Source organism: Limanda limanda, chromosome 22, assembly GCF_963576545.1.
Source record: "Limanda limanda chromosome 22, fLimLim1.1, whole genome shotgun sequence".
In the NCBI taxonomy this organism is placed as follows: Eukaryota; Metazoa; Chordata; class Actinopteri; order Pleuronectiformes; family Pleuronectidae; genus Limanda; species Limanda limanda.
This window is the reverse complement of record NC_083657.1, coordinates 8201610-8214067: the sequence shown is the minus strand read 5'-3', so window position 1 is coordinate 8214067 and position 12458 is coordinate 8201610. Positions and strand designations below refer to the sequence as shown.

Below are 12458 nucleotides of genomic sequence, written 5' to 3'. Positions count from 1 at the left end.
TCGGGACCGTCCAGCCCCCGGCGGGTCCAGCCCGGTTCTCGGCGGCTGATCCTCCGGCTGCTGCTCTGCCATTTGCTCCCCAGCCCCGGTTCCACAGGAGGGTCAGCGGCGGCGAGCGGGACGAAGGCCGAGCGGGGGACAGTGTCTCCCGAAGCTTCCCCCGACCCCCAGCGTCGAAAGTACCGGGAAGCGAAGCAGCGTTTCCTCGGACGTTTTCTCGGTTTGGCCTCCGGGCTCCGGTGCTCGCTGGCCGGGTCAGTGCGGCGTGTCGGTGTCGGTGCTCATGTCGGCGTGCTCGTAACCGGAGGGGATTTAAATGGTTCCGCAAGGCACAGGGGCGTGTTCTATGGGGACGTACAGAAGGGGCCTTTTTATTCCCCCCCACCCCACCCCAAAAAAATCGTCACCTTGTGGCCCCCACCCATCCTTCCACAAATAATAAAAACTCCTCACTGGGATAGTTTGTGTACTCCAGTTGCTGACATTCACTTTCCTGGCATGACAACTGGAAAGCGAATGTAAATCAGAACAACAAAACAGAAGTTTGTCCAAAATATGAACATCTGCTGCAAACCCTTTTCTTTACGTGCACAAGGGAGAGAGAATAAAAAGCTCTGGTGCCATGTTTTGACAAACAAACTAATATCCATACAGTCGATTTTAAGGCATCTAAGTGTAACTTTGAATGTAGAATATTGTGTTTTTATCAGTACAATATTAAAAATAAGCAAGAATGTCTTATGTTTTATATCGATATTTGCTGGAATATGACTTCAGTTGTTTTCGTGAGAGAATTTCACTTCTGCATCTGAAATTAATTGTCCGTAAGCGACGCAGCACAAGGGAGACCTGATGGATTTTTATTTTATTTCGATAAATATGGACCTCAATCAATTAAACTAATATTGTTGGCAAAGTACGATATTGACAAACCTACATATGTATTTTCTGGAATTTTTCATGTAACATCATCCTGGACATTGTTGTAAATACATTTACGTAAAAAATATATAGATTAAATTGTGCATTTGAGCTCATTTTACCTGTTAAGCACATACATATAGTCAAACTTAATAATCTGGAGGATTCTTGTTTACATATATACATATTAAATAAAATGTCTACAAACTCTTTTTCAGCTTGTCGAAATGGATTATTAATGGAAGATTGATCTAAATCACAGTGAAGTGTACAAAATGAAAGGGTCAGATCCCTCTCTGAAGATGTTTGTAGTGTGTGTTGACTGATGAAGAGAAAAGATCTGTTACATGAAATAATTTAGAAACAGTTTGTCTATTACATGGTTTATTCACCAGATGGTGCTAACAAGTTGATTTTTCAGCATTATGATGCCGTTCTAACAGTTTTTTCTTGGTACTACCAATAACAGATTCATCACTGATAGGTTTGAATTATAATGCAATTCAGGTTTGCGTGCCAAATAATAAACCTAACATTGGTTTTCTTTGTGTTCCTCTTCTACTTTTCTTGTCTTTTTCATTTATCCTTGTTGAGGCATATACAATACTGTATATGCCATTATATATTATATATATATATTGTATATTACACATTATATTTGTACAGGAGAATAGTGCCTGTCTAAATTCCACCGATACTCCTTTCTCTCTCTAAGCAGTACCCAAGGTCAGGTTATAGATAAAGGCCCAACCAACAGTGCTTTGTGGTATCTACGTTGAGGTACTTTCATATCAGATACTCCAGACAGAGAGACACCAACTTCCCCTCTCCCCGACTTTTACTCTTCAGCATATTTCCCCAGTGGCACAAAGTGATTTAGTGCACCTTCTGGTCTCCTTGATCCATCAAGTCTACATTAAAATCTTCTGCATAAGACATCAGCTGCTGCTGGAGTTCTCTTTTCACCAGCTTCCAGAAAAGTTCCATAACAATCTTTTTTTCTTCAGTATGTGATTTGAGGGTACTGCAATAATTGATAAACATATGTCATTTTCAAGTTTCATTTAGTTAAAATGATTCTCTTGTTAAAAGGGTTTGTCCAAATAATACATTCACCCACAGACTTCAGCACATAATTAATTTATTCTGAACATAATTTCGGATAAATTAAGCTGACGATTACTCAGTAGTAGTGGCAGTGTACAGAGGTATATTTTCTTATCCATTGAGAGAATCCCAATGTTTCTTTTTTTTAAAATCAAAATACTGTTGCCTGTATAATCCTGACAATGCAAAGATCTGTAAATACTGATCAAATCAGACGGCAAATGTAAAGTATCGTTTGGATGGAAAATGTGAAACTGGTGAATAAATACGATCAAATGAGGACGACGATATAGACATTTTGACATGTGACAGTAGGTAAAGCATGGAGGTAAATGAGAAAATAAACAATGGCTGGCTTTCAATGCAAGAACTATAAAGCTGCTTATTTTGTATTTTGTCTGTAATTTGTTCTTGTCAAAACCTCACTAACCTCATTTGGTTGTAGTTGTTGCTCAGAGGGAATATTTTCCTGGATGTTCTAAGCAGCTAGTGCTAGAGTTAACCTCAATTTTTCAAGGACCACCTAATTTCACTGTGTAAATAGATTAAAGTTTAAAATAGAGATAAAGATATCAGGGCTACTATGTGGAAACAAATCCTGTACATTATCTTTTGATAATGTTTTTTTAACATACACATATCTATACAAACACAGGGTGATAAAGTAAAAGTTTGAAAATCCTCAAATTAAGTGGTAAAAGAAGCATAACTAATCTACATATTTAATCATATTCCCTGACATGAAGTAGTTTTGTAACTGTATGCTTCTACTATGATATACTCCATGGAGATAAATTGCTATTTCTTGAATTTGCATAAACATTTCCTTCAGTCTTGTGTCCTTTCAGTTTCCCTCCACGAAGTTCATCATTCTCGAGCCGTCTATCTAGATTAAATTATCTCCGTGAATCTCTGCACACTGCAACAGAATCTGTCTCTCGCCTTCCCGCTCCCAGACAACCCCCTCGTCGTCCTTCCTCCTCTCCCTGCAGCTCTCCCAAATCATGTCCCCAACATCCTGGTGGTCCCCGCCCACGATCACCTTTTCCCACAGCTCGCCCTCCCCAGGCAGCGGTGCAACTTCTGCCGCCTCCCTGCCCCACTGCACGGCCTGCTGGGAGGCCAGGGTGGTGACGGAGCTGAGGGTGAGGAGGGTGCTCTGGGAGTCCACGGGGGTCATAGATGCGGGGGTGCTGGCGGGAAGGGCAGGGAGCTGTATGAGCTGCGGATGGCTGTTGGTGGAGAGGTGAGAGGGAGGAGCAGCGGTGAGGTGCAGCAAGGTAGGGGCCTGCTGCTGGTGTGCTACCTGCACCACATGATGCGTCGGCAGTTGGAGAAACTGGCCTTGAGACACATCTAGTTGAGTCTGCGGAGTAAATGGGAGCACCACCTGCTGCAGCGGAGTGAGATTACTACCCACTGCTGCCTCCTGGCTCTCCTGGATCACCTGGCTCTGCTGGAGCTCTTGGATCTCCTGGCTGACAGAGGGCTGCTCAGGCTGGGTGAGGACAGGGACATTCTCTGTGCCCGGGGTGGAACATCTTATTACCGTACCCCCATTGGCTGCAACAGCCTCAGCTATGAGCACCTCAGGGTGGCTCTTGGCCTTGTGGGCAACAACAGAGTCTTTTTTTTCAAACTTTTTGCCACAAACGGAGCAAGAAAACTGGTAGGAGGCTTCTGCGTCGTGTTTCTTCATGTGCCAGTTTAAGGAGGCCTTCTGACGGCAGGTGAAGCCACAGATCTCACATCTGCCACAAGGTGGAGACAGAAGAACATATTATAATCCCACTGACGTGAAGCTCAGATCTCACCTATGACCCTATACCTTAAATTTACTAAAATGGAGTTTTCAAATCAGTAAAAAGTAGTTAAATATACTCCATAACAATGAATTCCTGCATTCAATACAATTATAAGCACAATATTATTACAAGCTAAATTTAATTGGGCTACAAATTAAAAATACTCATCATTACATTTACAATAGGATAATTATTATTTCTGCTATATTAGTATAAGGAATTTAAATATCATAGTTAGCCAAGATAGGGTTAAATCTAGTCATTTTAAATGTTATTGGCTTTTTTAATTTACAATTTAACGATGTATTTTAGTTTACATGATCATGAAACAACTTCACAATATACAAGATCTTAAAATGTGAATGGCAAAGAAAAGAAAATGTTCTTCATAAAGTCTTAATCTTCTGCCTTTGTCAGGGCGGACTAGAAAAACAGATCTATTCTGTCGGGGCTTTCCATTGAAAATACATGAGGAACATTACATAACACATTATGCAGTTCCATAAATAGGTACAACTAAGAAAGCTGTTTATACAAAGGATTTATAGGCGACGTCTTTATACACCCTGGATAAACTATGGTCTGTGGATTAACTAGGTTTTAAATCCAAGTCAGTGACAGAATAGAAAATAATGCGAGTGGAGAGTTTCATACGTTTCTTATCTTTTCTATTCTGTTAATTCTCACTGTTTTTTAGCATGAAAATAAAATAAAAAACCTTAAAATTATGAAGATACAGTTGTATAGTGACTGAATAAATGACAATGTGCATTAAATGGTTATCAAAATTAACCTCTTTCTAAATAAATAGGCAAACTATCGCTCCTACTCACTGTATAGGTTTCTCTCCTGTGTGGATCATCCTGTGCACAGCGAGGTTATGGGAGCTCTTGAAGGCACGAGCACAAAACTCACAGATATAGTCCCGTTGGTCTGAAAGACAAATGACGGGCAGAGATAAAAAAAAACTGCATGAAAAGAAACAAAGAAGAAATACTTTATCTTGCAGTCATTTCATCTCTCAGCTTGGCTTGTATAATGAAGCAGTTGAAGAAGCTCAGAAATAGTTATGTTATTGAGAAGACATAAGGGAGAGCATAAAGAATGTCCACACTCGATGCTCCAACATCACCTGTGTGGTGCTTGGCGTGGCGCAACAGCTGCTTCTGCAGGCGAAACAAGCGCCCACATGAAGGGTGATCACACACATACTTCTTTTTTAGCAAGTGCTGGTATTTTATATGGTGCTGAAATAAAGAGGAGACAGATGAAGAGTCAGCTAGAAGAAGATAAAATAACACGGTTGTCACGGTTACAGGCGACAGGGTGGCAGACCTGTAGGTAGCGTGGGTGGGCTAAGACAGTACCACAGCCTTCTATTTCACAGCGGACATACTGCACTGGGGGCTTTTTCCTGTATGACACAAAATAGTAAACAGTATAATAATCCAGTTCTATATGATTAACACTAGATATCAATAGGAACTGACATAGGAAAGATTTGTACCTTCGCTTTGGCTGCCGAGGGGCTTTGCTATCTTTGTGCTGTCGACCTCGCCTGAATGGAAACAAATTCTGAAGTTGAGTAGGAATTTTAGTTGGTCAGGAAAACACTTAGATTCCTCTTCAAATATTTCAACGTGGCATCAACTACAAAAGTGTTTTAATACTTAGTTGTGACTTTTTCCCCATGTAAAAGGTATATTAAATGGATAATAACTTGTCTATCTTAATAGAACAAGGATGCAGAAGACATTTCAGTGTGAGTCATGGAACAGTTCTGAGCCTAAATAACCTCCTACCAGGAAGTTATTTTTTTCGTTGTCCTTTGTTTGTTATTTAAACCCAGTTCTAGTTAATTCAGATCTTAGTTGATGGGAGGTTCCATTCATTTTTATTGGTTTTGGCAGAGGTAGGTGCTATCTGATTGCAGTTCTATTTCCGTCATGACCTCAGTGTGAGAAACAGGTTCTCTTGACCCAGGGTGAAACTTGTGAATGTTGGCTCATATGGTTCTGTGTGGTTAACAATATTTAATAACTTAAATGTCACAATCAGAGGTGTACTTCATAATGCACTTTTACTGCCAGCACAATGGAGGCAGAGGCAAAGCCCTGCATTTAACCAACTCACAGGGATGTATTAATGGAGTTTGTGACTTCAGATATAAGTCACACCTGAAATGCTCCCATTACCAGTGTGGGTAGCCATCAGTCCCTCAGTCTTTTAAATGTACTTACTTCCTGTTTTTTTTGTTGTCCTTTGTTTGTTAATTAAACCCAGTTCCAGTTAATTCAGATCTTAGTTGATGGGCGGTTCCATTCATTTTTATTGGTTTTGGCAGAGGTAGGTGCTATCTGATTGCAGTTCTATTTCCGTCATGACCTCAGTGTGAGAAACAGGTTCTCCTGACCCAGGGTGAAACTTGTGAATGTTGGCTCATATGGTTCCTTGTGGTTAACAATATTTAATAACTCAAATGTCACAATCAGAGGTGTACTTCATAATGCACTTTTACTGCCAGCACAAAGCCCTGCATTTAACCAACTCACAGGGATGTATTAATGGGGTTTGTGACTTCAGATATAAGTCACACCTGAAATGCTCCCATTACCAGTGTGGTTAGCCATCAGTCCCTCAGTGGTTTAAATTTACTTACTTCCTGGTTGGCTCTGTGTTATCAACCTGTCCATCCTCAATTTGCGACACAATCTCAGTCGTTTCTTCCTTTATGACATTATTTTCTTCTTCTTCTTCCTCCTCCTCCTCCTCCTCCTCTTTTTTGACTTCCTCTTGTTGTAACGTTGCACACTGCCTTGATTTCTTCCTAGAGAGTAACAAGGAAAATCTTAATTGAAATAAACTTTTATACAATGGTAGTCTTCATATAAAATGGCATTCCTGACTGATACAATTGAAGGCAGTGAGCTCAGCGTACGTCTTTGTGTCGGGTTGACAGATTATGTCATCTGGGTCATCACCGTATGGAGGGTCCTCGCCAAGAGCTGTGTCTGCATCTGCAATGCTACATGTGGCCATCGAGACCATACGGACCACAATCAAATTCACACAGGCAAATAAAAACAGAAACCATAAAAACCTCTTTCTCATACTATATGTTGACTAACACTCACTTGACATTGCTGTCTTCCAAGTCCTCCCCTGAAAAGAACAGAGATACTGAACTTCAGTATTCAAATATTCCAGTGTTATTAAAGAGACATGTACAGTGTGTGTAAAAAAACATGGGAGCTGTTTCTCTTACCACATGATTGAGCCTCCATCCCTGCTTCAGGTTTGCCTGCTGCTGATGTGGTGTGTGGGGCTCGGGTTCTCCCTTTGCCCTTTCCAGGCTTGGACGGCTTGGGTCTGAGAGAGGATGCTGAGGGAGCCAGTGTGTCAAAGTGTTAGGGAACACATCCAATACATTTCTGTTTAGAGGTGATGTGCATTTGAGCAAAGTGTGCGTGTACCTTTCCTGTCTGTGGATTTCTTTGTGGCAGCTCTGGGAGAGAGAGAGAGAGAGTGAGAAAGAGAGAGAGAGAGAGAGAGAGAGAGAGAGATAGGAAAGTAAATAAATGTGAGGTGCAACTAAAAAACAAAGCATGATACTGTGATTGTACAAGTGCAAGGACAGGATAACAAGAGCACAGAGGAAAACATGTGCATGCAACTCAATATCTGGTATTTGTATAGCTTTAAGAACCCCCAGTGATAAAACACACTTCCGACACTTATAGCCCTGAGCCTCCTTGCTGTGCAGACTCACTGGGGCTGCTTGCAACAGTCGTGTACAGTAAAGTAGCTGTCATGCCTTTCTGTGCATGCACTTACTGTGTGACAGGTGAATGTCGGGAGCGGGATCCTGCACGTCTCCCACGATCCTCCGGCCCCGCAGCGGCGGCAGCTGCAGCTCCCCGGGCCCGCAGAACACGCAAGGAACCTCCGGAGGGAGACCGGGAGTCCGGGCGGGTCCCTGCAGCTGCCGCCCGGCCTCTGCGTCCCCTTCTACCGCTGGGCGATTCAAGCGAGGCCGCGGATGAGTTCGGGGCCTCCTCGGGGTCTCCGGGTTTCTCGACCCCGGGACGAGGAGCCGAAACCTCGTCCTCCTCCGAGTCCATGTCGCTGTAGTTCGACTGTCAAGAGCCTCGCGAACGTTTCTTACTCAGTTAGATGTGAAAATATAAAAATGAAGATCCGAGAAGAAGGCCCTGCTCCGGTTGGACCAAATTGTGTTCGCTGGCTAAAGATAAAATGACCGACACTACACGGCTGTTGCATTAGATCTGTTATTGTTAAAAAATATCACGTTATATGAAGAATATTATTTTACAAACATTGAACATTATTGTCTTCTTAAAGCGACAGCAAACCTCACGTTTCTTTGGTGGAAACCGGTTCTGCTCAGAATGCGTCTCCTTTAAGAGCCGCCGCACGGAAATGCGATAAGCTCCTTTTTGGACTAATGGCTTTCCATACTATTTACAAAGTAGCAGTTATGGGAAATGTAGTTTTTAATTCAACACTGGTATCTATGCGTTTCATGTAATTTGCTCAATCCTTATGAATAACTTTAGAATAATTTGAGTCCTACACATAAATTAAATAATACATTTATATACTAGTTTTAAAATATTTTAGATTTATGGTCTATCGTTACACGACACACAAAATGTATAAATAATTAACTACTACAATTAGTGTCACTTATCTTTTATTCTTATAGACTCCTCCAATATATTGCAGTGATAAAGTAATGTGGTTAAATACATCTAAGAATATTCGTTTTATTATTTTATTTTCTTCTATTACATAGTGAACATACTGTATGTAAAATAAGGTAATTTTTTAACAGAAAACACAATTAAATACTACTATCACTTACACTTTCTCTTATTCTTTTATCCTCCATACTATTGCACCGATACATCAATATAATTGAATCCTCCTAAAAGTATTTGTTGGAATATTTTTCTTTTACCATATAGCAGACTTACATAACATAAGAAATAATGTCCTTATTTGACACAATACACAAATAACTTGAGTCCGATGTGGCCACCGGTAAAGACAACAGGGTTCGAGGTGTGGCTGTGACCACACCCCTTTGTCCTCTGCGTGGCGGAAAAGAGATAACGCAAACCACAGAAACTAGTCTCACAGGTGATGTTATCTGATAGTTGGGATATTGTAGAAAAGTTCCCGATGTCTCTGGTGCGGGGTTTTATCACTTTTTAACGCCATACTTTTTAAATAATTTCTCAAAACGTACTTTTACCAAATGGCTTCTATTTGATTGCCTTTAGCTATTTCTTTTACAATGTATTTTTCCTTTTTTGCTTTTTGTTATATTTTTTTATTTGTTTTTAGATTTTGGATTATACAATGTTTTGCCTTTGATTTTAAATGCTATTGTATTATTTTGATGTTCTGTTTTCTTGGTTTGGTTTGTTGTCTTTGTGAAGCACTTTGTAAGGCCTGTTACAAAAGGTGTATTAAAAATAAATAACAATACGAGACTAACCAAAAATGTGCAATGCTCTATTTTTAGATTGTTATAAAATGAAATGAAACAAAGCACAGAAGATACATTTAAGGCTTTTTCTCTCAGGTTGAGGGTTAAGGAAAGATAATGTGGCTCCTTGAAAAGATTGTTAACCCCTTGAGGCAAATTGTAATTTGTGAATATGGGTTATGCTAAAATATTTGATATAATAAGCAGCTAGTCAATGAGTTAAGGGCATTAAACTAATGAATGCATATCTTTACAAGTTGTGACAGAGTTGGTGGTATTTAGGGTTAGGGGGCATATTTGGAGCAAACTCCCTGGTCTACACATCAATTCTAGCCTACACCCCAGTTGTGCTTCTCAGTGGCCCTCAGTTAAAACATGCGTGTTAACCTATGTATTTGTTCTAAACAAATATTCTCTCCTTTCAAATAAAGTACAACAAAGCTTTTTCAGTTCCTTTTCAGCATGAAACGATTTTTGTTATCCACCACCAGATCAAGATAATGAAGACATTGAAGAGTTTGTCATATCAGGGTCAAATTATGCATTTATTTCCATTGACTTTATACCGACAACAGAATGTTTGCCCGGCAAACAGAACTATTTTATTAAGACATTTTTTTCTTCTTTTTGTTTTTCTTCAGTATTTATTATGGTTCAGGAAACAGGCAAACAAGAAATGATGACAAGAAAAAAATATATACTAAAAGAGATGATAGAAAAGAAGGGTATTTTAGGGAAAACAAATCAAAGAAATGAAATAAGTAGATGAATGATTAAATAGATTAGCTTGAGACCAATTTCCCTTGAGTTAAACAAGTAGAAGAAATAAATGCAGTATCTACAGACAACAGTATCAGTTTAAATGAAACAAATAATATTTTGCATGGTTTTAAAGCATCTGCAAACATTGTTGACTCACCCAGGAACATATTTCTGACTTCCTTGCCAGCCACACCTGAGGCCTCAGTCGTCACAGATCAGGTTCAAAACAGCATTCCACCTTTGTCACGAACTGATCACATGCTAACAAGCTCATCTGCACGCACATTCCAAAACAGAGCACAGACAGTGGAGCTAAATCTTACCAACAAATCTTACAATCTATCTGAGATGGTCGCATCCCTGAAAGCATCAATTCTGGTCAACATCAAAAACATGAAGCCAACCTTACAACACGAGATATTTGAGACACAATAAAATTAGGTCCCTGTCGATTGTGTTAAATGTATCCCTCCCCACAATTGTAATTATTCAATAAGTAGACCTACATTTCCCCTGAAGGTGAAAAGTCTTCCTGTCCCATATTTTTTAGGGGAAAACAAATCAAAGAAATTAAATGAGTAGGTAAATGATTAAATCAACAAATAGAATATAACTGCAGAAGAGTTTTGGAAATTTATATAAAATCTAAATTATATAAAAATAATTAAAGCCAGGTCTTGAGTTTCTCATTAATGATATCCACATACTACTGCAAGGAAATAATCTAAGTAGAGAAGCAAACTGTATTAAATGCACAATGCAACATGTTGGCAGAAGGGTCAGACGACCTTAATAAGATTCAGTAGCCATGTTGATACAGTTGATACAGTTTAATATAAGAAAAAATTTGTGTAGCTACCTCCACACCTCTGCTTTAGACTTGCGGCTCAATTACACACATCATAAATGACAATGAGAGTCATGATTGACTCTAAATGAACCGTGAACCATGAACCACAACTATGAGCGATGGTTTAATTATTTGGATAGATCGTGTGGAGTTGCACTTGCTTGCCTCATCGATTTTATAAAACCACTTTCCCAAGAATGTTTTGTTTCAATTATTTTTAATGAATAATAAGCTTTTGAATTTTGCTTTAAATTAACATCTTTCCCAGGTTACAAAGACAAAACATAGCAAAAGAGAGGATTTGAGTAATTTTTTGTAGACACATTTTATTTGATCAAAGAGTGAAAGCATAAAGAACTTAAAAGCTTTAAAGACTTAGTCAACTTTCTGGAGACAGATAGCCGAATGATGGATTATAACATTTTTAACAGTAAAATACTGATGAAGAAAATAATGGCACAAATAGAAAAAAAACCTAAATGAGATCAAATATAGAGCAGTTATTTTTAAATACGTCTTTTCACGTCTTTTCAGCCCCAGCTGACGTGCGTATGTGCCAGTGGGGGAATGTTATCTTCAACACATCATCTCATACGTCTTTCAGCCTCCATGTAGCGCACACAGACTCTGCACATGGACACAAGTATGCAAGAAGCGTAGAATATGCCGTTGTAAGTAGAGGGAGTTTGACTTCACATAAGGGACCCAAATACCTCGACGTCACTTCCATTTGTCTTCGTTTTGTTATCAGAAATGCTTGCTGCTCATGCACAGCTATCACTTGTCACCTAGTCTTACTGGCATTGAGTCAGCTTACAAAGGGTTAAGTGACTAGACCTACAGAGGATTCCAAAAGTCTGACAAGTCCTCAGACTATCCAATTCCGGTGTTTTTTTACGTGTCCGCAATGGACGTCATGGATGATTTGGAAGTGTCGAGAAGAAAGTCCCTAAACTCGCTAGCGTTCCATCTTGGTTAGATTTAAAGTCTAAGACTGTCCTTGTTACTGAAACTGATTTTAAAGTACAATTTCACCAATTCATATTCACAAGTCATAAATGATCCATTTTTCCCCTAATATCTGGCAATATTTTACACGCTCAAAAAATACATTTGCTTTAAACTGTACCATTGGATGGATTCAACTACCACATTGAACTGTCAAGCGTTGTATCCACTACCAAATAAAAGCTGTCCTTATGTATCGTTACATGAACCATTATTTGAATTCAGGACACATAAATTATGATAACACTGCAGCTTTAATACATATGTTTTAATTTCTTAAAAGGAGAAAACCTTGTTGGAGATGTATGAGACAAAAAATATGGACATTTAACTAACGGAGCTGATGTAATGGCCAATTTCCCGTGAGTTAAACCAGTGGAGGAAATAAATGCAGTATCGACAGACGACAGTATCAGTTTAAATGAAACAAATAATATTTTGCATGGTTTTAAAGCACCTGCAAACATTGTTGACTCACCCATGAACATAT

The 12458-nt window shown here is 39.3% G+C and overlaps 1 protein-coding gene across 1 annotated transcript; it reads right to left on the bottom strand.

Annotated features, from left to right (window-relative positions):
* Positions 1-2045: 2045 nt before the first annotated feature.
* Positions 2046-8258, bottom strand: LOC132995881 (E3 ubiquitin-protein ligase ZFP91-like). The gene is made up of 11 exons (XM_061066115.1): positions 7668-8258; positions 7307-7338; positions 7099-7215; positions 6968-6995; positions 6772-6858; positions 6493-6660; positions 5341-5391; positions 5169-5247; positions 4966-5080; positions 4667-4766; positions 2046-3779 (listed from the first exon to the last, which is right to left on the bottom strand). Exons 1-11 carry the CDS (start codon positions 7952-7954, stop codon positions 2915-2917), a joined length of 1929 nt encoding a protein of 642 aa, XP_060922098.1. The 5' UTR covers positions 7955-8258; the 3' UTR covers positions 2046-2914.
* Between the last annotated feature and the right edge of the window lie 4200 nt (positions 8259-12458).